This window comes from Gossypium arboreum, chromosome 13 (genome assembly GCF_025698485.1).
Source record: "Gossypium arboreum isolate Shixiya-1 chromosome 13, ASM2569848v2, whole genome shotgun sequence".
In the NCBI taxonomy this organism is placed as follows: domain Eukaryota; kingdom Viridiplantae; phylum Streptophyta; class Magnoliopsida; order Malvales; family Malvaceae; genus Gossypium; species Gossypium arboreum.
In genome coordinates, this window is record NC_069082.1 from 117,705,645 (window position 1) to 117,730,276 (window position 24,632).

Sequence of the window (24,632 nt, forward strand, 5' to 3'; positions counted from 1 at the left end):
ATAAGATATTTGGAAAAGTATAAATATTAATATTAATTTTTGGGAACCGATTAAATTAATGGAAAGTATTCGGACAATGTGAGAAAATGGGTATTGAAAGATTAAATTAAATTGATGAAAAATAATGAGGAACTAGAGGTGAAAGTATACCAAAGGAAATAGGACACATGGGTGTTATTATAGAAAAAGTAAAATGGTAAAATGGCAAAGGAATTGAAAAGATAATTATGAAAAAGTAATGGCTTAATTGTGATTAAATGAAAAGGGCAATATGGTAAATAACATAGAAAGATATTTTTGTATAGATAAATTGACGGAGAAGTCTAGAAAAATGGAGAAAAAAAAGGACAAAAATAAAAGGGGGCTATAAAAGCCATTAGTTGTGGTACTTCACGTCAGCCACCATTTTCCCACCATTTCAACTTTTATTTTTCTTTCAATTTAATCTCTCTCACCAAATACAAATCAATTAAGCTGATTTCTTCCAAATTGGTGAGTAAAATTAGTAGAGTACCCAACTATTAAAAGAAATGCATCCATACTTGTCTCAGAAGAGAGAGAAAATAACAATTAGTGTTGAATACAAGTGATTAAGGTAAGAAAGTTAAACTTCTCTTGAAATACATGTTGGTTTTTTTGAAAAACATGAAATCTGATATGTTAATATGATTTTAATGTGTAAATATTGTGTATTTTGATATGGAAAAATGAATAAAAAGTGAAGGGAAGTGAGAAACAAGTAGAGAATTAAAGCGAAGGAGGAGCTAAAGGAGGAGGAAGAGGAAGAAAGCTTGATTCCATATTTTGAGTTGTAAGTACAACTAAAGTTTTGTTTATTTTAAATATGTGATGAATTATTAAGTAAACTTTGTTGAGGATAAATCTAGAGAAAGTGTTTAATTAGAAATTTAGATATTATATAATTTAAGAATAAAATGTGATAATGATTGTGTATATTGGTATGATGAATTGACTGAGTAAAATGTAATAGAGAAAATAAAAGAAAAGTAAAGAAAATATTAGAAGTGTACAAAGGACTAATTCATAAGAGGTACAAAAGTTAATAGAACTATAATTTTTTAAATAATAAAATGAGTGTATGAGATGATATATATAATTGATGAGTAGATTGATATGGTAATGTTGTGGGATTATATGATAAAATATGAGAAAGAAAGGGATTGCATTGTAAAGTATGTAAAAGTGATATATGAAATATATATATAATAAGAATTAATAGTAAATTATAAAAGATTAATAAATATGATATATGATACATGTATTATTGTTAGTGGAAAATAATCTTAAATAAACTATCATTACATGAACTAAAATTTGTTAAATATGTAAAAGTAGTATAAGGTAGATATGATATGAATAAATGATGAATTACGAAATTATATTAATTGGTGAAACATGTTATATGTATTAAAAATAATTGTAAATTTTATTTGTGAATTTGATGCCTCAAGGAAAAATTAAAAAAATGAAAATGACATGTGAATGTGATAAGAAATTATAGTGGAATATGGAAATTAAATAGAGAACTGAAATATGTTATACACGAAATTGAAAGAAAAGATATTGTTACATGAAATGTTATGATAAGGTCTAAATTGTAAAATAAGTAAAAGTGATAGGTGAAATGTATAATAAGAATTAATAGCGAAATTATGGAAGATTATTAAATATTGAGACAAGTTACATGTGTTAATGAAAAAGGAAGATATAATTGTACGAAGTATTGTTATAAAGATTAAATGGTAGAAAATGTAAAAGCATTATGCAAAAGTGTAAAAGTGATATGTGTGCATGATATAATTTGCCCAAGTAGACGAGATTAGAACTATTGGGATATAGACGGCATGCCATTAAGGAAAATTTTAGTGTGCTTATCATCTTGCGCTTTGGCGTTTACCGTTTCGCACTTCGATGCTTATCATTCTGTACTTCAGTGCCTACTGTTTTGCACTTTGGTGCTTAGTGATTTGCTCTTCTGTGCTTACTGTTCTATTAGTGCACTTTAGTACACCTCTGTATCAGTTTCGTATATCCTAAGCATTCTACTTAGTATATTGGGCATCTGTAAAAGGTACAAAATTATTTTAGTGATTATTGAATTATATAGATTATATGTGTCAAAAGATTTGAAATTGAGAAAATAAGAAAATATATGGTTGAAATAAGTAAAGTAAATTATTAAAATTTTAGCTAAATGGAATAAATAAGAATTTTAAAATAAATCATGTGATTCTAGTATTATATAGATGATAATTAAATCAATTTGTTTAGTTGGTGTTTAATGAGTAAATAATAATAAAAGTGGACTTAATTGTAAGAATAAGTGAATCGTTTGGTAAATTATGTAAAATGAATACAAAGGTCATTTAAATGATTCAATGTAGTAATAATAAATAAGTTATAATTTATAATATAAATTATGATCTAAATATTAGATGTACTTACTAAGTTAGCAATAGCTTAACGTGTTTCTATGCGTAGGTTAAAAGTAGAGGAGAAAATAGATCTTTGAAGATTGAAAGCACATAATCTCATCACATCAGTGGATCCGAGAAAGGGGTAAAGTATTAATTTTTGTTGTTTCAGTAAATGGCATGTACCTAGGTGTCTATATCAAGGTTGAATGTGATGAGACTTAAATGTGAAACTCGATGTTTGCTTAATTCATATGAAATAGTTTAAATGTTAATTAAGTGATATAAGAAAATTAGATTTAGAATGCTTAATTACAATTTATATTTGAATTAAATTGGCTTAAAATTTGATATGTGAACAAGGGTTAAACTAGGTAAACTTTAGGAATTAATTTGGAAAATTATCCCTTAAATTTTAAATTTAAACATGGTTACTGAAATCCACACAGTTACGTTCCGTATTTTTCGCAATGCCCTTCTTTCACTTTAGTATATTGTTCTAAATGTAAAAATGGTTGAAAATTTTTACTTTGGCTTATTTCGATTACCAATAATCAATATATTAGAACAAAAAAACTAATACGTACAAAATATAATGATTTTTTATTAAAATATTATTATTAGAGTTTCTAAAAACCAATGTAGCACTTCTATACTTTATCTAATAATCAGGTTGGGTGTTATAGATTTTGTTCAAATATGAAAATATGTTTCTATGTGTTGATATGTTGGACCAACGAATGTGGAGAATGAGGAGATTCTGGTCTAGAAGTAGAGAATAAGTCGATCCCCCTGGGATGTTTGTAGTATTTTATTATATAGGGTCAGATTATTTTTATTATAATTATATAACCCAAAATCTGACCCAAAGTCTGACCCTATATTAGAGTTTGTGTGACCCGAATCCCGTCACTTGTTGAAGAAATAAATACAGTGGCAATATAAGGGGATATGTGGATTTTTCAACCCTTACATAGATAAAGTCGAAACTCCTCTTATATCATTCGTTTTTCAATATTGGTGAATTTCTTCTCCTCTGCTTGTGATTTTTTTTCCCGAAAGGGTTTCCACGTAAAATTTGTGTATTTTTATTTTTCTTTTCTTATTGCGTTACGATCATTCTGTTGTCATTATTGACATTTATTATAACACCCTATATAATGAAATTCTATAAACATCCCAAGTGTAGCGCCCCAAAATTTAAAGAATTTAATTGTGAGATTCTATAGTAATTAAATTTTTGTATCTGTGGTTCCGTGTTCTGCAATTGAGTTTAAGGTTTAGAGTTCGACCCGTATCATTAAAAGTTTTGTTAGTTTTGAAATCAACCCATAAGCACGCGTTACTCACTTAAGTTTGATTCAATGTGAAATTGTGACAAGAATGAGCCTGCTGGTTCACTAGTTAAGCATTTGTCTGTATTCTGTCAAGTTCTAAGTTCGAATACCATTGTATGCGTTAGGAAAATATTTTTGTTATATGTCAAAAATCTACTTGAAAGTTAAGGAATTAATTTTAACGATAGTTTCTTCGTCTTCTTTCCCTTTTTTTTTTTGTTCTTCTTCTTTTTGTTTTTATATTTTTTTTGTTAACCGGAAGTGGTAAGGGGATACGGGATTAATGGAAGTTCTGTTGTTAGTCACTGGTCAGAAGGCTGTCGGTAAGTAACCGCCAATGAGAGCATCTCTGCGAATTTTCTTTTGCTTTGTAAATTATTTGGAACGGAGGATTTTTGTGAGTTTCAAGAATCTTTTCTAAACGAGTGCGTATTTACTTAGCAGGTAGGGCTATTAACAACAAGGAATAGCAACAAGACAATCTCTGTGATTGTTGCTGAAGTTTCATTAAGTTTGGAATATCTAAAGGTTTCATGTTGAAATTTTTGACGTAGGTATTAAGCAAGTAATCGGGAAGTTTTGTTGATTAATTGGCTAAATTGTGTTACTGAATGCTTGTTTTAGGCCTCAAGGATCTTTAGGGTTGTTGTCACTTTGAAATCTTTCTAGGTGCGTATCGAAAACCTTAGTTTTGCAAGTTTCGGTCACTGAAAATGGTGGCTGTCGATGCCACATGGCCAGGCACACGGACATGTGACTAGGCCGTGTGAGCCACACAGGCATGTGGTAGACCATGTGAATGGTCATGTAACTCACTGTTTGTCAAATTAGGGCTACACGGGTAGACACACAAGCATGTGTCTAGGCCGTGTGGCCATATTGGTGCAGGGTTCACATGGGCAACGGACACAGGGGTGTGTTTGGGCCGTGTAACTCACTGTTTGTCGATTGAGACCACACAGCCATGGACACGGGCGTGTGCCTAGGTCGTGTAACTCACTGTTGGGGTATAAAAGCCACACAGGCAGGGACACGGGCGTGTACCCAGATAGTGTGAATCACACAGGCAAGGACACGGGTGTGTATCCATACCGTGTAACTTACTGTTTATTCTTAAAAACCACAAGGCCAGAGCACATGGGCGTGTAACCCGACCGTGTGACTAATAATTGGGCCGAAAATTGTCTTTTAAGGCCGGAAATGTTACTTAACCTTGATATTGGTTTCCTCAATGGAAGAGTAATCGAAATTGATTATATGAGAACTGTCTGATACATTAGGACTGATTCGTAAGTAACAATATTATATGTGTACTATGGTATCTACTTTGTTTTGGAACTATATTAGTTAATTGTATAATGTATTAGAATGATTGAACATATGATATAGGTAACTGTAATCTGCATTAGCATGTGGTGGGAGGCTATGAGAAGGGAGGGAGTTTGTACTGAAATCGTGGCTAAGCCACAATGAGTATTACTCTGATTCTGGCGCTTGTCGCATATTAAACTAACAACTAAGTTGCATTTCTGTGAAAGTGTCATTGAATACTCTAAAGGTGTACAGAGATAGATGGGCATTAAATGTCCATAGTGGTGTGTTGGGATGGCTGAAGATGGTGTGCAGCAGACGGAAATAGGAATATTGCATCTAAATCGGATCTAAACCATACCTGAACTGGAAGTGTATATATGTACATATATGTACCACTCTGCTCTGAATTTGAATTGAACATGCTTCTATGTCAATTGAATATCTGAACTGGAAATTCTTTATAAGTAACCATTGTTGAATTACATTCCTTTTTTGCACTGAGTTCACAACTCACCCATTTATTGATTGGATTTAAGGTATTACCCAGTCTTGATCGGGTCAGTGTCGCGGAAGCTCGGTCAAACTTCTATCCTTCCTTTTAAGCATTATTATTAGGGATCTATGTTTTTTTTGATATTATGGAATTTATGAATGTTATATGTATTAAATTATGGTTGTGACGAATATTACGTGGCGAATGGTTCAATTTGACTGTGCTATAATAGTATGAATTTTAGTACGGGTGATATAACTCTCCAACTTAGTCTGGACATCTAGGCCAGGTTTAGGGTGTTACACCAAGGGGACCGACTTCTTATTTTCTTCTTCTGGAGCAGAATCTCCTCCATCTTCGCATTCATTGATCCAATGTATCAACACAATGATACATAGAAACCAAACAAAAAAAAAACTATTTGAATCTCAAAGCTACTTTTTCAAGTACTTGAAGAAGAAAACAATGATTCGCCATGGAAATATTAAGAGGGAATAAAAGGTCAAAGGAGAGAGATAAAAAAAGAAGAGTTTAGCCATTCATGAGCTACCATCAGTTGGGATGGAGTGGAGAAGAACATGGGCGTGACGAAGAAGTTAAAAAATAAAAATTATTGTTTTTAAATTATTTTTTATTATTATTTTTTAAATATTATTATAAAAAATAATTTAGTTTTTATAATTTTTTAAAAATATTAAAAAAAGTTTTGCTGACATGTCATTTCACATCCATCCTTTCACATGGCATGCCACGTGTTCTCTTCTGGTACTTATTGTCAGGCATATGAACTTCTTTAATGATCAAATTAGTCAACTAACGGTTTCCATTAACAAAAGGACCTAATTGAATCTTTTTTTGGTCATTAAGGACTCAACAGCTTAGGGGCAAAGCCAGAAAAGTTTTTTAGGGGGGTCAAAATAAAATTGTAATTTTTACAATAGTAAAAATGCAATTTCATCATTTTAAGATATTATATCTTTATAATTTTTAAAGGATTAAATCAAATTTTTATCATTTTTAGGAAGGCAAAGTGCACTTTTACCTTTACTAATTTAAAATTATAAAAAAATTAAAGAGTATAAATGAAAACATTTTCATTTTAGGGGGTGGGAGGATCCAATCCCCCTAGCTATGCCCCTGTAATAGGGTATATTTTTTTATAGGCTTCATTGATTTTTTTTACTAAATTTTATTACTGTTTAAGCCTTTATATTTTTATATGATAAACTATTTAATTAGTCACTTAACTTTTTAAGCATTTTAATTTTGAAATTACCAAATTAAATAGATTTTAAATGGGAAACAAAGGGGAATAGCTCCATTTGATGAAGATACTCATAAATATCTAAAGCATAATACCCACATATTTGTGAGTTATCGAACATAGCATCAAAATCCCCTCTTTTATCACCTTCAGCTTTATGTTTCGCCTCTTCCAAAAGAATCAATCTTACTTGGGTTGTTGTTGTTTCTTCCGTTGAACCTTACTTACCAACCCAACAATGCTAGACAAGTTGGAAAGCTCCCCTAAAACAATCATTTCTTGTTGTTCACATTCTCATCCGTTATCCTAGCCGACTCAGCATCCCTCTTCTCTGTAGCAGCAACCCTTGTTAGTCTCGCACAATTCTCTTAATTCGTCAATTCTTCTTTGCTTGAGGTTCAGGCCCGACGCTAGGGGTTGTTTGAGAGTGCAACTGTCTAATGCCCAAAACTGAAAAGAGTCCAAAAAAAAACTTTTTTAGCTTTTAATGTGGAAAAAAAATTCACACTAAAATAAGATTAAAAGCCTAAGGCTTTCGATTTTTTACCATAAATGCTTTATCTCCTAGGAACTCAAAAACTTTTCAGCTTTTATTATATTACATTTTATAATTTTTTTTTAGAAGGGACCCAATTTATTATTTCACCTAAGGCCCCAAAAATGTCAAGAACGAGCCTGTTGAGATTTACTTTTTGGTGGAAAAAGAAAATTAGAGGAAGTAGGGGTGACGTGGAGGGGAAGATTATAAACAATAATGGGTAAAAAAAAGGTTAAAAATGATGATTTGGTGTGCACAATCAACCTTCATTAGAGATTTAACATTTTGTTGACTAATGTAAAACAATTATCTAACAACAATGACCAAATTGTAAATATTTTTGTTTGAATGACCAAAATAAAGGAGTCCAAAAAGTTAAAAGACCAACAGGTAGTTTATTCATTTTATATATAATTAAGGTCAAACAAACATAAAGTATAAAAATTAAAGACTAAAATTATTATTACACCAACCAAAAAAAGGTCACTTAATAATTGAGTGACTCAAAAACTAATTTAAAAAATTAATAATAAAATTATAACTTTTTAATTAAGTGATCAAAACGAAAATTTATGAAGCTAAGTGTTTATTTTTCGATGTTGTGACATCAACCCTAAATACAAATAAAAACAATGCTAATTAAAATATTTAATATTTTCAACATCCCCTCAAATTTGTTATTTGTATTTCTTTGTTTTACATCAGTAGCCAAACCTTTTCCAACAAAGAAAATGTTAAAATTATCTTTGTAATAACCGTCTATTCATTAATTTTCAAGATTTAGCTTTGTTAAAATCGTCCTGAATTAAAAAAAAATTAAACACAATTTAAATTATATTTTTATTGTATCCAAATCAACTTTTATTATTTGATTTATAGATTATTATTTTATGCTATAGTAGAAGTAGATAAAATTATAAATTGAGTTACAACATTGCTTTGTGTTTTTTAATAAAAAATTATGAATATTTGACGTACAAAAAGGATTGTATGAACTAGTGACGCTATGTCATCTATATTCTTTTTTAATATTTTAATGTCACATCAATATTTTCATCTTTAAAAAATTAAATTTAAATGAAAATCCTAAAATTCAAGATGAAATTATTGTATTAAACTACTAGAAAGAGATAATATTTCTATTTCATACAATTAATGTACCATTTTAAGCTTATATAAAAAAATTATCATTTTAAGCATTATCCATAAATAAACTCTTAAATCTTAAACTCAAAACTAATTTAAAATTAGAGGTTTAGTGCTTCATGTACCTTAACCTTTGATTTTAAATTACTCCAACAGTCCACTTTATCATTTTAGTAGTTTTGTTATTAGATGGTAAATGATAAATGGAGCAGAAGAAGCGATTATGATGATAGGTTTCATATTTTTTATGGGAAATTTTTAGTGGCAGTGGCAGCCAAAGTGAAAGCAAATCAAGCAAAGCAACGAAGAGCATAAACACTAATGCAAGTGAGTTGTGGTTTAGTTGTTGGCACTCACAACTCCAACGAGCTTCTAGTTATTCGTCGCCATGGGGACGACTCTTCAGTAAGTTGTTTGTGTGCGTGTATATGCTTTGAAATATGAATTACACGGAAAATAAAGAACAAATGGTGTTAAATTTGCAGCCAAAGACGGGGGAACATTTAATCGGCCAAACATGCAACATATGCGGAGATGAAGTTGGACTAGCAACTGAGGGAGAGTTGTTCGTGGCCTGCAATGAGTGTGCCTTCCCTATTTGTCGTGTTTGCTATGACTACGAGCGCAAGGAAGGGAACCAGACGTGCCCTCGGTGTAAAACCAGATTCAAACGTCTCAAAGGTCATTTCTCAAGACCTTTTCATTTGTTTATTCTCCACTATTTTAGTGATAATGGATTCATAATTGTTCAGGCTGTCGTAGAGTGGAAGGAGATGAAGAAGAAGATGAAATTGATGACTTAGACAATGAGTTCAGTTTCGAGGGATCCAGCAATGAGCAGCACCATTTTGTTGTTCATAGGGGGCCGCAACTTTCCCTTCTCAGTAATGGTCACAAGGTATTATTACCAACCTGTAATCGAAATCATAATATAACTACTGTGTATTTCAATCTCTTGCTTGAAATCTGTATTCAGTACTTTTGAGCCACCTTTGTTCTTATTTTGGTTTTTTTCTTTTGTTTCCTTCAACTTCTGGCTTTCCCCACACTGCAAATCCTAAAGGATTTAACAGCTTATGGCTATGGAAGTGTTGCTTGGAAGGAGACATGGAAACAAGAAACAGGAAAATTACAGCTGAAGAATTCGTATAATGGTTGCAATGATGTCTTTCCTGATGACCTTGATTTACCTTCGTAAGTTGTTTAGTAGAACTCTACTACAGAGATACTATCATAGCTCATCACGTTAGAACAAAGCTTATTAAACAAAGAATGCTTTACTTCATGTTTGATTGCAAGTAAACTACGAATAGTTTATTGATTGTGAATATCAGAAGGGATGAAGCTAGGCAACCATTGTCAAGAAAGTTTGGAATCCGATCGAGCCAAATCAACCCATACCGGATGATCATCATAATTCGACTTGTAGTTGTTGGAGTTTTCTTCCACTATCGAGTGAAGCACCCAGTTGAGGATGCCTACGCTTTATGGCTCGTATCTGTCATCTGTGAAACATGCTTTGCACTTCAATGGATTCTTGAACAGTTCCCAAAATGGCATCCAATCAACAGGGAAACTTATCTTGATAGATTATCCCTGAGGTATATGCATTACTCTTTAAAGTGTGCAGATAAGGTGTAAATTCATTAATTTTTTTGATAAATTGAGTTCCCTTTTCTTTTTTAGATATGAGGAGGAGGGGCAACCTTCACAACTTGCTCATATTGACCTATTTGTAACCACAGTTGATCCATTAAAAGAATCACCTTTGGTGACTGCAAATACAGTTCTTTCCATACTTGCTGTGGATTACCCGGCTGATAAGCTCTCATGTTATGTTTCTGACGATGGTGCTTCCCTGCTAACATTTGAAGCATTGTTCGAAACATCTGAATTTGCAAGAAAATGGGTACCATTTTGCAACAAGTTTAACGTTGAACCGAGGGCACCCGAGTGGTATTTTTCTCGAAAGGTAGATTATTTCAAAGACAAGATTTTACCATCGTTTGTGATGGAAAGAAGAGCAATGAAGGTAACTTGGACTTCCCAAGCTCATTCCATTTTTATTCTATTATTATTTATGGCTGATCAGTAATCACTTGGTGAAATCCAATGCCAATTGTGATTGCAGAGAGAGTATGAAGAGTTCAAAATTCGAATCAATACATTGGTTGCCAAGGCTCAAAAGGCTCCAAAAGATGGGTGGATCATGCAGGATGGAACTCCTTGGCCTGGGAACAATACTCATCATCATCCCGGAATGATTCAGGTTTTTCTTGGACAAGGGGGAAGACATGACGCAGATGGCAATGAATTGCCACGCTTGGTATATGTTTCTAGAGAAAAAGGACCTAGTTTTAATCACCATAAAAAGGCTGAAGCTTTGAATGCTTTGGTAAACTTCTAAAGCTGTCTAAACATACAAAATCTCATATATTCTCCAGCAGTCAACAAGATGAAACATTTCAATCTAATAAAATTTCCAGTCGTTTATAAACTATAGGTAAGAGTCTCTGCAGTGCTCACAAATGCACCGTATCTCTTAAATTTGGATTACAATCACTACATCAACAATAGCAAGGCTCTTAAAGAGGCAATGTGTTTCATGATGGATCCATTGTCAGGAAAAAGAGTATGTTTTGTTCAATTCTCCCAGCGGTTCGATGACATTGATAACCATGATCAATATGCCAATAGAAACCCCATATTATTTTATGTAAGTATATTTGGTTGATTTATCAAATTTTTGCTTTGTTGAAGTTACTGAACCCTCGATTTTAGGTTAATATGAAAGGTTTGGATGGCATTCAAGGTCCTATATATACTGGTACTGGATGTGTATTGAGAAGAGTAGCACTTTATGGCTATGATGCTCCGAAACCAAAGAAGCCACCTACAAGAACATGCAACTGTTGGCATAAATGGTGTTGTGGATTTTTGTGCTTAAGAAGGAAGAAGAAGCAGCAGCTTAATAAGGTACCAAAGACCGTGATTCAAACAAGACATACTAAACAAGGTGATGAAGAAGCTTTACCACTCATGTCTGCTACTATGGAGGCCGTCGAAGAAGGGGCACTCGAAAAGATGTTTGGTCAGTCCCCTGTTTTTATCGCATCAACCTTGGTAGAAAATGGTGAAACATTCAATGGAGCTAGCCTTGCATCTCGGCTTAGAAAAGCCATCCATGTCATCGGTTGTGGCTATGAAGATAAAACCGAGTGGGGAAAAGAGGTAGCAACAATGTTTCTCTCTAAACATCATGCATTAAGGATAGTACAATTGATGCAATCATTTCTTGTGATACAGGTTGGATGGATATATGGGTCGGTTACAGAGAATATATTAACAGGATTTAAAATGCATAGCCATGGGTGGCGATCTGTACATTGTTTTCCTGCTAGGCTTGCATTTAAGGGATTTGGTTCAGTCAACCTTGAGGATCATCTGCAAGAGGTTCAGCGATGGGCGCTTGGATCGATTGAAATATTCTTAAGTAGGCATTGCCCTATTTGGTATGGCTATGGAGGTGGTCTCAAGTTGTTGGAACGTATTGCGTACATAAATGTAGTCGTATATCCATGGACCTCTATTCCTCTTCTTGCATATTGTACACTTCCTGCTGTCTGCTTGTTCACAGGCAAATTCATCATTCCAGAGGTATAATTATAAATGTGGTTGTACTACATAACTGTTGTGATGTAAACTTCATGATGTTCAATTTGTTTATACATTTTGCAGCTCAGCAGTGCTGGAAGCTTGTGGCTCTTGTCGCTTTTCATATGTATTTTCGCAACAAACATCCTGGAAATGAAATGGAATGGAATCAGCATTAACGAATGGTGGAGAAATGAAAAACTTTGGGTGATCGGAGCCGTTTCAGCTCAACTGTTTGCCGTATTCCAAGGGCTTTTGAAGATTATGACTGGTATTAACACTAACTCCAGTGTAACTTCAAAGGTAGAAGGCGACAATGGAGATTTCTCCCAACTGTGGGACTTAAAATGGACGACATTGCTCATCCCACCTACAACGTTGCTTATAATAAACATCGTAGGAGTTATTGCTGGTATCGCAAAGGCAATCAACAATGGGTATGATTCATGGGGACCATTTTTTGGGAAGTTTTTCTTTGCTTTCTGGGTCATTGTTCATCTTTATCCCTTGCTAAAGGGTTTGACAGGGCGACAAAGCAGGGCGCCTACCATTGTTGTTGTTTGGTCGGTTTTGTTAGCTTCGATTTTTATATTTGTGTGGGTTCGGTTGGATTCGTTCTTTCCCGAATCAGATGGTCCGTCTCTTGTGGAATGTGGGTTGGACTGTAAATGATAGTATTGCTAGTTTAATTAATAGGAGACAGCTCCTTTTCATTATTTTGTAATTTAACACAATTTTAATATTTTATATATGAATTGATTTTCAATATGTGATCGTGAATAATGAATGTATTAAAAAATAACCCATAAAATATGATCAATGGAATCTCAGTTGGAGAACAGACCGATTCTGGGGTCAATTACCAAAACTCTGATTTGTAATCATAATTATTGGATTAGGTTGATTTTGCGAAATTTATGAGATTAAATCGATTTTAGAGAGAGTTGGGTTTGTTTTCAATGTAATGAAAGGAAAATACTTTTAGTTGAATTTTTTTTTCAGTTTTAGTCAAATAGTTAAATGTTTGTGTTTTTATCCTTTTGAGTTTAAGGTTCAATTCTTCTTCTACTCACATTTCTATTTTTTATTTCATGTTAGATCAAGTTTTTAAATTTTAATTAATTATTTTAATATATTAATTCTTTGGTTAGATGAGTTAACAGTTGCAATTACATCTTTGAATCTTGAATTTGCATCTTTTATTACTCATGTTTGTATTTTTTAAGCTTGAATTAACATGGAATATGGAATAAAAAATACAAACGTGACTGGTAAAAAAATCGAATTCAAGATTCAAAGAGGTAATTACAACTATCTAACCATATAACAAAAGAGCTAATATATTAAAAAAATATTAATAAAAATATAAAAAGCTTGAAGCAACCTGAAATAAAAAATACAAATGTAAGTAGAAAAGGAATCAAATTTGGAACTCAAGAATAAAAGTACATCTAATTGGAAGCATTTTCTTGTCATATTCACTAAAAACGCATCCAAATGAATATGTTTTCCCTTTCTCTCTCCAAAATCAACTTAATCCGATAAATTTTATAAAAATTGACCTAATCTGATAATTATAATTAAAAATCAAGATTTTTAGATAATTCATCTAGTTGTGAAGGAAAAATTGTTTCGTGGTGTGTGTTGCATACCCAAGATAAAATGTGTAGTTCATATATTTCATGTTCGGGTCAATTCATTGTGTTTTCTATAACTTGAATGTAACACCTAAACCCGACCTAGAAGTTTAGACCGAGTCCCGGATGTAACATTGAGCACCGTTGTGATCATAGGTAAATTTTACAAAAACAAGTTATCACGTCAAACCGAAACATTTAATCGTTTAAATTCAGTTAGTAAAGTTACACTTAAGTTTATTATAAATCTAAAATTAAATGAACGAATAAAAATTTGAAACTGAGCTTGTACCACATTTTTATAAAACTTTACAGTTCAAAAACCGAATAACAAAATAGAACTGAAAATACAAACTGATAATTTATTTTTCTCGAAGACTGTCCGAGACCTCCGCATACCGAGCCCAGCGTTAGAATTCAGAAAAGTACCTGAAAGGAGAAACACTAAGAGGAGGTGAACTACACGAGCTCAGTGTGAGTTTGAAACAAAACAAGAGACAGAATTACAGTATTCAAATCAGTAGTGCAACAGATTTTCAAACACACACAGAGTCAGAAAGTATACTTGGAACTAACGTCCCAACTAAACGTAACAACCAGAGCACACTAAGTTCACACAGAAAACTCTACACAAGTGTTGTACAGACATACAAATTACAGACAACTAATCTTACAGATAAAACTCATAGACAGATGTAGATGAAATGCAGTCAAGTGATAAAACCCACCCATCCAGCCAACACACCTCTCCATCCCCCGATCATACCCTATAAGAGCTGTTTAAGCTCATCCAACCGAAACACACCATGTAGGGCCTCAAAGGCCCATCCAACCCTACACATCAGATACGTGGACTAAGCCACTCAGATATTAATACGCAACAGAGCTAGCATATGAGCTATATAGTGCAATGCAGTAATCCACTATATAGGCACGTTGCAGTTTAAACTGCCAAATCAGATAATAATGCCCAGTAAAGCAGATGTACATGCAGTACAGTACGATAAATCGCTGTACGAATAAGTTGCAGTAGAACTGCCAGATCAGATCATAGTCAGTCTCCCTTCTCTTCGCAATCCCACCCAAAACACTTTATGCAAATGCATGAATGCATTCAATCTCACAGAAATAATGGACACGTCAACAGACAATCAGACAGAGACAGATAAGCACACACGCTCAACAATCCAGATTTAGAATCAAGCATTTCACTAAACAGTCGCAACAACACATAAGTAAAACACTTGGCCACAGATACGGAAACTTAAATACCCTTACTAAGGCTTAGCCAGGGGTCGAAAAACACAGAACCATTTTCAGATAAAAAAATACACAAGCTAAAATTTAGTGTCTCAGGACCACACGGCTGTATGCTCTAGCCGTGTGGAAATGCCTAAGCTGTGTGGAAGGTCAAACGCCCATATGAGGAGGACACACAGCCGTGTGACTAGGGTACACGCCCGTGTGAAGAGAGGCACATGGTCATGTGACTGAGGCACACACCCCTATGGACCACAAACTTGGCCGTGGGAACAGGCCGTGTAACTCTCTGTCTATTTGTACTAAAATAGGGTACAAGACTGACACGACCGTGTGAGGATCTCACATGCTCGTGTGCCCACCATACACGACCGTGTATCCAAAGCACACGTCCGTGTGGGATCCCTAAATCCTCAAATTAGACATGCGGCTCTGTGGCTGGTCCTTGTGGCACCAAATCACTCAAACCCTAATCCCCAAACACACACTCCCATGTGCCCGAGGGACACGACCGTGTAAAAATTGATAAAATCCCCAAATCAACCACACGATCGTGTGATGCCCAAAACAGCTCGAAAACCCTAATTCCCAAAAGCACACGGCTGTATGTATCGACACACGCCTATGTGGCCACTCGTGTGGTCACGAAACCACCCTAAAAATAGCTTCAAAAATGTACTTTCAACCACGAAGCACTCTTTAGCCCACGATAGTTTGAAAATATGCCAAAACACACAATTTCTAAGCACAAGACAATGAAACAACATCGAAGCTAATAGGTTTGCAAACACCCACACATCTGATGTTGACTTTTCGTAAAGTCAAAATAATATTCACAAATAGAACAAAAGAAGATACGAAACCCACACCTGATTCGATGACGGCGGAGCAAAGTTCTTTAATATAAGCGCAGCAAAAACCGCTTCCCAGAGGAAGGAAAGGAAAATAAAATAAAACCAAAATAGAAGAGCAAAAGAACGTCCAGCCAAAAATAAAAACCCAAAACAACAAAATAAGTAAGTAAATAATTAAATAATTATATATTAAATTAAAACAGAACAAAAATATTTCTCCCAAAAAGCACACACAAGGACTTAAACAAGAGACCCAGAGACAAACTAACACACACTCAACCACTAGACTAGCAGGTCAATTCTGTCACTTAAACACAGAACCAAACACAATAGCGCAACCTTCCTACTGACCCTAACCACAAAAGTCAAAAGTCCTAGCCCTAAATTCGAGGTGTTACATTGAATTTTATTTTATTTTATTATTTTCTTAGTTAACCCTGAATTCAAGTTTTCCAGAACAAATTTTTGAATTTAGGTTCATTTCAAGGTTAAATTCACAAATTTCAGGTAATTCGTATTTAATTTTTTTTACATTATTTTTCTCTCTTTTTTTCTATTTTTCCTTTTTTATTCTTTCTTTTTGTTTTACAATGTATGGCAATTCCCTTCTAAGGTTGAGATGTAATACCCCATACTTGGCCTAAAAATTATAATCTAAGTGTGATGGTGACATTGATAAATTTAAAATTTAACTCTTTGTTCCCGTAACACATCTTATTTTGGAAAATAAAGATTTAGGAAACGAATGCTCAGAACATAATAATTTTTACCTAAACATTTCGTGCATTCTTCAGAAAATCTCATACTCCAAGATACTTATTTTATAGTAAAATCACTTAGTCAATTTCTTAGTTTAGCAGTGGAAAATTTTTAGAGTTTTAGTTGAAAATCGAATTTCAATTTGTTAACTCGTATGATTTTGTAGTTTTATGTTAAAAATACCAAAATCCGACGAATAAAACAAAAACTAAAAACAAAAACCAAAAACAAAGTCTAAAAACAAATTTATAGTCTAAAAATCCAGAAAAGTTAATAACATAAACAACCATATTTAATTAACAGAGAAAAAAATCCAAACTCTCACACACAGTTCAATCCTAAACTTACTGGTTACCTAAAAAGTCAGAAAAATTGGATAAGCTTACAAAGTTCAATGTGTAACTAAACTCAAAGAAAGAACACAAATAGTACTATAAACAAATCAAAGTATCACAGAGAGTTTTATCATACTCGAATGTCAAAATTTTACATGCATGATTATGTCAATGAAAAATTTTTGGAAAACAAATGCAAATTTTTCAAAAAACTTCCTACCCAACTCCGCTACATACCAAATTAGAGTTCCTCAGAACTCGTCCATCCAAAAACACACAAATTAAGTCATCTTGGGTTGCCCGGCAATGATGAGCCACCACCCCGGGTTGCCTGGCAACAATGGCTTATCAAATTGCAGTCAAGCTGCCAAAACATATAGGTGTGGTCAAGCCACTATAATTGCAGTTAAGCTGCCAAAACAAATATGTAGTTAAACCACCAAATGGTACAGATCATTAAACTGTCTGAACTTCCTCTTTTCCATATTATCCCTACCCCATGCAATGTGACATGGTATGCAAATACAAAATCAAAGTAGTAAGCATACTGAACATGCATTCGTATTTTAACAGAAACCAGTAAGCATGCAATTTCATGCATTGCAGAACAGATATATCATATTTCAATATTTACAAATCATTTAAATAAATAAAAAAACCACAATGTCACAAGCAATGGGAATTGAACAAAAAATACCTTATCAGTACTTGTATATACTTAGCCAATGAGAACATAAAATCATGTTTTCAAAAATTACATAATAAGTAGCAGATTATCAATTTTCATACTCGTATCACATACATATCGCATTACAGAATCTACGAGGTGACTAATCTCAAATTGCAGCTCAAATATGACCTTAACTAAATCTTATGAAAAATGGGTTCACACGCCCATGTGTCCCACACAGCCCAAATAACTCAACTTGTGTGGCCCATACAGTTTCGCATATGGTTGAGTAGCTCACACGGTCTGCCACACGACCTGACACATGGTTGTTTGATGTCGACTTTGAACTTTTCAACATTGCCCCTTTCACTGTTTTTCGAGTTTTCTGTTACACACACCTTGTTAGTTTCGATGCTAACACTCCCGCAAGGATTTCAGTACCCAAAACAGTAGCTGTAGATCCAAAATCCTTAGTTTTCGAATAGCAAATCGCTTGTTTCTTGTTCTCCACCGAACTTCCACAGGCACGCAAGCAACATCATAGGATAAAAGTTTCAACGAATAATCAAAAAGAACATAACAAATAAGAAAATATTTGAAGAGAAAATCACAAAATAATTGACAAAAGGTTATATTTTTTCTTTATTGTAACAAATGGAAGAAAGAAAGCAAGGGAACAGAAAACTAACATGAGAGAAAAATGGAAAAAATTAAATGGCAAAGTGAGGGAGTGGGAGAGAGATTTTTAGAAAATTTATCTCAAAAGTAAAATAAAATAAAATTGAGTTTTAAAAAATATCCTAACTTATCAATTGACTAAAGTTTGAATTTGACTCAAACACTTCTCCCAACTTCCTCAAGCATTGCAAAACAAAGAACAAAAATAAAGGAGACAAAGATTGTTTACGCAGTTCGTTTCCTTACATATGCAGAGCCTAATTCAGTGAGAAATATCCATGACCATCAACACTTACAACAAGTAAACCTAAATGTATCACATTTCCATGACAATTTCCTCACTTTTGCACATCTAAAGATTAGAACTCTTACAATTAAATTCACTCCTTTAAACTTAGCTTGCAAAACCACAACACAAAGGTTTTACAATAAAAATGTACTCATACAAATAATGTTTCTCATTTGAAGAAATTAAGTGCTCTCAATAATTAGCATCTCAACTTGTACAAGTTTCTAAATTATATAAAAGTTTTCAAGACTTACTTACATAATAAAGATCTATCACAACCCCTATCAAACAACATCTAAACTAGTTGAATACAATATAATAATAACAATCAAGGTAAATATAGATTGTTGATTTTTATGTTTTCAACGTTTCAATCCGATCCAACTTCCACAATCCAAGAAATTATATAAACTCGACCCGATCTGATTTGGTTCTCCCAATAATAAGTTTCTTCAAATGTTATCAACCTATCTCAAAATCCAATTCAATAAGTTGTCAATCGCCTAAATATGGAAATAGACTAGTCTATTATAGTGCTTTAGGAAGTGGGCACTTCCTCAAGCACATCTCAATCTTTCTATATTTTTCAACAAAATATTTTAAGCTTAAACCCAACCCAATTTAATCTACCCAATTGCTTGTTTTACTGTTTAAAAATAATAAAAATAATATTTATATATTAATATTTGTATAACTTATTTATATTTTATTATTTTAAAACAATAAATGAGTATAGTTAAACTAATCCAACATGTTGAAACCTTTTTTCTTGGAATCGACTTTTTATTTAAAAAAAACGAAAATAGGAGTCGCCACCAATCCTTTTTCATGAGGTGTGATCGGATCACCTCGTAAACTGATCATTTTTAATAAATGGATCAATTTGCTAAAACAACGGTTTTAGTCTACAAAATTCATGAAATGGGTTCGAGATTCGGTTGCGTACGAGGAAGGATTAGCACCCTCGTTACGCCCAAAATTGGTACCTAATTAATTACTTGATGTCTTTAGTGTTGAAAATTGAAATTTTGAAAAGAATTCAAAATATGATCCCTTATTAATTTTCACAAAAGAGGCTTATTTCAAGTTAATCGAGACGAAATGATTATGTCCCGTAAGTTAGGACACAATGTCTTAAATCCCTAAGAACGAGAACAAATGTTGATTGATAATTACTTATCATTTTTTATTTTAAAGTAAATATTCGACTATCTCAGTTTTAAAAGGAATCCATATTCCTTAAGTTAGGAACACGAATTTTTTAATTCCAAAATAATGAATATTTGCCTTGGTTTAAAAAATTTTCATTTTTAACATCGCATGAAAAACGAACGCAGCACATAAAGTGACATGCATTTAATTTATTTAGAGTGGTATGGAAAAGAAAAGTATGTTAAAAGTCATCTTATCTTGAGGTAACAAAAGATCACATCCTGTAAGTTAGGATACGACACCTTGAAATCTCGAAAAATAAGCTCGTTTTTTTATTATTTAATTAAACCTCATGTATTTTGATTTTAAGAGGATATTTGGTCATTTGAGTTCAGCGAGAAAATTGACACCCCGTAAGTTAGGGTACGACTTCTCGAATCTTCAAATACAAAGCATTGCCTATTTTTAAAAAAAAAATTATGCATTGAGCAAAAATTAATGTAACGCTTAAAATGGTATATATTTAGTTTATTCGGGCATAGAAAAAAATGCATAAGTATGTTTAAACACGATTCATGACATGGTTATAATAAAATAAAATGATAGCACCAATGATATACAAAAAATAAAAATATTGTACTAATAAACGATGATGATATAACTATAATAATAATAAAACACCAAATAAACAATGGCAATAATCATATTATAACTTCTAATTCTATACTAATTAAATAATAATAGAGAAAATAAATAATAACAATAATAATAATAATAATAATAATAATAATAATAAAAAGAAAATATAAACATCATATATATTTTTAAACATATAAAAAGGGTAAGAGATAAAATAGAAAAATAAATGAAATAATATTCTAATTCTAATATAAATAATCAAAACATAATAATAATAATAATAATAATAATAATAATAATAATAATAATATTGACATAAGTAGTAATACTAGTAACAATAATAATAATGATAATAACAGTAGCAAAATGTGCAAATAAAGAAATAAATAATAGTATGAATTTAAAAAAACAAAAATAAAAAATAAAAAATATATATGAACAAATAAATAAATAGATAAAAAATATATACATATAAAATTTATAAAGAGTTGATATTAACTAAACACGGGATTAAATCGGAAATGAAATAAAATTAAATGGCCAAATTTAAAAAAAAAAAGAAAAAAAGGAATTAGGGCCCAAATGTAATGCACTTAAAGGGACGAGGGCTAAATGAGAAATTATTCCCAGTCCTATAAATGAGCTGTTTCATGATGGATTGAAATGAAACAAAATCAAAATTGCAGGGTAAAATTAAAAAGAAAAAAAAGGAAATAGGATTAAATCAAAAATAAACGAAAAGACCGACCATGTAAATATCCCTTTGAGGGAAAAACACGCGGATCCTAGCTTAAAATCGAGTCAAGTTTTAGGTCTTAAGCAAAATGGCGTCGTTTTGGCAACTAAAACTTAAGTCCAAAACAGCGCCGTTTAGACCCTATATAAATAGAAAAAATCAGAAAAAAAAAACACTTACCCTCATTTTTTTTCAAAATTTTTTGAGAAACTCTCTCAAACTCTCTCTCCCTCTCTCCTTTCTCAAGCCATGGCTTCGGCCATCGACCACCATGGCGGCCACTGGTCGCCGGTGACATCGTCGCCGTACACGATGGCCATAGAACCCAAAATTTCTTTTTCGACTCCCTTTTCGACGCCTCTGTTTCAAAAAACAAAAAAAAAATCAAAAACTCCCGATATCCCTCAATACCGTTGTGTCGAACCTTAATAGATCCTAGGTTCCCGACACTAGAAAGGGCCTCCAATGACAGAGGGAGACGAAGCGTCTCTGGTAAACTCCTTTTTTTTATATATTTTATAAAAAAATAAAAGATTAAAAATATAAAAAAGATCACCTTTTGAATCTGTATCTTTGTATTCAATTTTTTCTCTTTTTCTTTTTGTATTTGATTTCGTCTGTAAAAAAAAAAAATTGAATTCGACCTTTATAGCTGATTTACATATTTTCTTTTTATTATATCTACTGTTCATCTGCAACTGTTCATCTGCTTCTTGTCTTTTCATTCTTTCCATTTTTGCAGGGGGCGGTGGGGTCAACGACAATGAGAGAAATAGGCCTTTGTCGTTTTGGTGCAAGCAGTAGACTCGCGTCAGGCCTCGGGACAAGGTGCCTTGGGCGGCGCAAAAGAAGCGGCAACTAGGGTTTTCAGTTTTACTGAAAACTTAGTTTAAGTTGTCAGCCACTGGGCTATTAAAATTTTTTTTTATTTTGGGCTGCTTGTAATTAGACTGTAGCTTTATTTATTTATTTATTTATTTATTTATTTATTTATTTAGTGCCCTAGCAAATTGGGCCTACTACACAACCCATACAAATCAAAGCTCCAACCTATAACTATATATAATTCAAACATCCTAAGATTATTTATAAATAAAAGTATTAGAGGTTGAATTAATTTTAAAATATAATAAATAATATATCTGAATTTCCTCTTTATGTTTATATCTGAATTCACGTAATTATTTTAAAATTTAAATTCATTTATTATTCTTATCAAATTTGATTATATTTTTTCCAAAAGTTTACAAGTATTACATAAATGATAAATAATACATGTTTGATTAACTAGTCCTAGAATAAGTGCGCCTTCAAAAGAAAAAGAATTAAATATAACATATAACAAGTTAAAAAACAAAATATATACTATCTATATATTACGAGACTTAAACTGAAAATAACATTAGACAAAACACAAACATAATATTTATACATAACGAGGCTCAAACTTATTAGTTCAAAGTCCTAATGTTAATAATTAAATTTAAAATAGAATTTGAGCTAATATAGATTGCAACAAGATGAATATTTGCAATTTCTGTAATATTTGTAAATTTAATTTAAATATTAAATAATTTTATTATTCACATTAAATATAAATATTAGTATATGTTGAATTAGTTCAATTATTTAACTTACCATTCAATTTGTTTGTTTATATTTATTTATTAAGCTAAATAAATGGGAAAACAAAATTACTTCTTAAGACTAAAATTAAGAGTATAAGTTAAAAGATAACATAATGTCCTGTTAGTCTTATTTTAACATTAATAAATATTTAACTTAAGTTATCATAAAAATATAAAAGTAATTTATGATATGCATTGTTAATATTATGATATGTGAAATATAAATTATATATACAATTTAGGCAATTTATATAACTTTTGTAAAATTTAATTTGAATTTATATTATAAACGTGAAAAATGTAAATTTATAATTTTTCACCCAAAGGAGCTTTTGCAAAATAAAAATCAGTTTGAAGATGAAATTGAATTTGAAAGAAACTTCATTTAAATTTCACAAAATCAATGAAAAAAACTATTTTAAATTTTTAAATTAAAATATAAATATTTATTCACTTAAAAAATCCAAATTCAATTTTCACTCTTACTTTCTCTTCCGCTCAAATATTAACTAATCTAAAATTTTTTCTTCATTTATTTCTTTTCTTTTTGAGCCACTTATTTGGAAACATTATTATCTAGTTAATATTTACATTTTAAAATAAAAAATTATTTACAATTTATTTATTTAAAAATAAAGTTATTTATTTGTTGGTTATGACCAAAATTTTAATGTTAGTATTGTTAATAAATATATTTTAACATTTGCAAATAAAATCATAAATATATTTATTCAATATTCACAAATTATTTATTTAATTTAAATGCAGCCACAATGGAGATATCTCAGAAAGAAGAGAAGGACAACAGCAAAGTCTGATTGATATTTTATACTTCTTAATTTTACCCTGTTTCTTATTTTGATTTAATTCTTTTTGGATCACTTTAATATTCAGAGCTTATTGTAATTAAATCGTTTTCTATAAAAATTCATAAAATTCATAAAATTATCTAAATTTCAATAAATTTTAAAATATATAATTTTTTTAAAAGATTATGATCAACAATGAATTACGTGTAAATTACTAGACAAATTACCATGTTAATGCCATCAAAACCAGCATGTTGATAAGAAAACAATTTTACTAATTTTAGAAGGTTCACTGTTTGAGGAATAAAAGTGATAAAAAAGATAGGATAAATATACATTTTTTTAATATAAACTTGGTTTTGAGGTTGAAATTGGTATTTTTTTTTCCAATTAAGTACTTAAATTTGGCCTCAAAATTTAATTTGATTCTTAAACTTTTTTTTGCCTCAATTAAGTATATGAACTTTGCTTCATAATTCAAATTGGTTTAATAAGTCATTTATTGTAAATTTGAATCAGGAAAAGTTCAGGTATCTAATTGAACTAAAATAAACATTAGGTACCAAATTGAACCTTAAAACCAAGTTCAAGTACTTAACTAAAAAAAACTTTAGTTACCAAGTTCAACATTGAAGTAGTATCAAAATACACATTTCCCCATACCTTAAAATAAAAAGTTGGTTCTAACTTCATAGTTTTCAGGTAAACTACATCATTAATCACTAAATTATTGGTAAATTTTTGTTTTAGTTACTTAACTAAAAAAGTTATAATTTGGTCATTAAACTATTCAAAACTTTTCATTTAAGTCATCGGGCTGAAAATCAATGCTATATGGCTTTCTCTATTCACATTGCTTGCACTAATCAAAAGCTCTCTTTTCCTTTTTCTTTTACAATTCAATTTTTGTTCATGAAACAGCTTTGAACGTCAAGAATTTGCAAATCAAAGTTCAAATAGCTTCTTTTTCCAATCTCCAACACTAGTTGTCAAAACGACTTGGAT

The 24,632-nt window shown here is 31.6% G+C and overlaps 1 protein-coding gene and 1 long non-coding RNA gene across 2 annotated transcripts; both read left to right on the forward strand.

The window, feature by feature from the left end:
• The first annotated feature begins 365 nt into the window (after window positions 1-365).
• Window positions 366-5,825, forward strand: LOC128286465 (uncharacterized). The gene is made up of 4 exons (XR_008277042.1): window positions 366-595; window positions 720-811; window positions 2,503-2,580; window positions 5,623-5,825. It is a non-coding gene; the product is annotated as an uncharacterized LOC128286465 (long non-coding RNA).
• A 2,863-nt stretch (window positions 5,826-8,688) lies between these two features.
• On the forward strand, window positions 8,689-12,942 carry LOC108462694 (probable cellulose synthase A catalytic subunit 5 [UDP-forming]). The gene is made up of 11 exons (XM_053024601.1): window positions 8,689-8,932; window positions 9,013-9,208; window positions 9,280-9,467; window positions 9,591-9,721; window positions 9,862-10,128; window positions 10,214-10,559; window positions 10,659-10,922; window positions 11,031-11,243; window positions 11,309-11,758; window positions 11,834-12,184; window positions 12,266-12,942. Exons 1-11 carry the CDS (start codon window positions 8,849-8,851, stop codon window positions 12,851-12,853), a joined length of 3,078 nt encoding a protein of 1,025 aa, XP_052880561.1. The 5' UTR covers window positions 8,689-8,848; the 3' UTR covers window positions 12,854-12,942.
• The last annotated feature ends 11,690 nt before the right edge of the window (window positions 12,943-24,632 follow it).

Excerpts from the sequence above, each read along its gene's own strand:
- LOC108462694 (XM_053024601.1), top strand. The coding sequence starts at position 8,849 with ATGCAAGTGAGTTGTGGTTTAGTTGTTGGCACTCACAACTCCAACGAG. Across the intron at positions 8,933-9,012 it reads GCCATGGGGACGACTCTTCA|CCAAAGACGGGGGAACATTT; the intron begins GTAAGTTGTTTG and ends TTAAATTTGCAG. Across the intron at positions 12,185-12,265 it reads GCAAATTCATCATTCCAGAG|CTCAGCAGTGCTGGAAGCTT; the intron begins GTATAATTATAA and ends TACATTTTGCAG.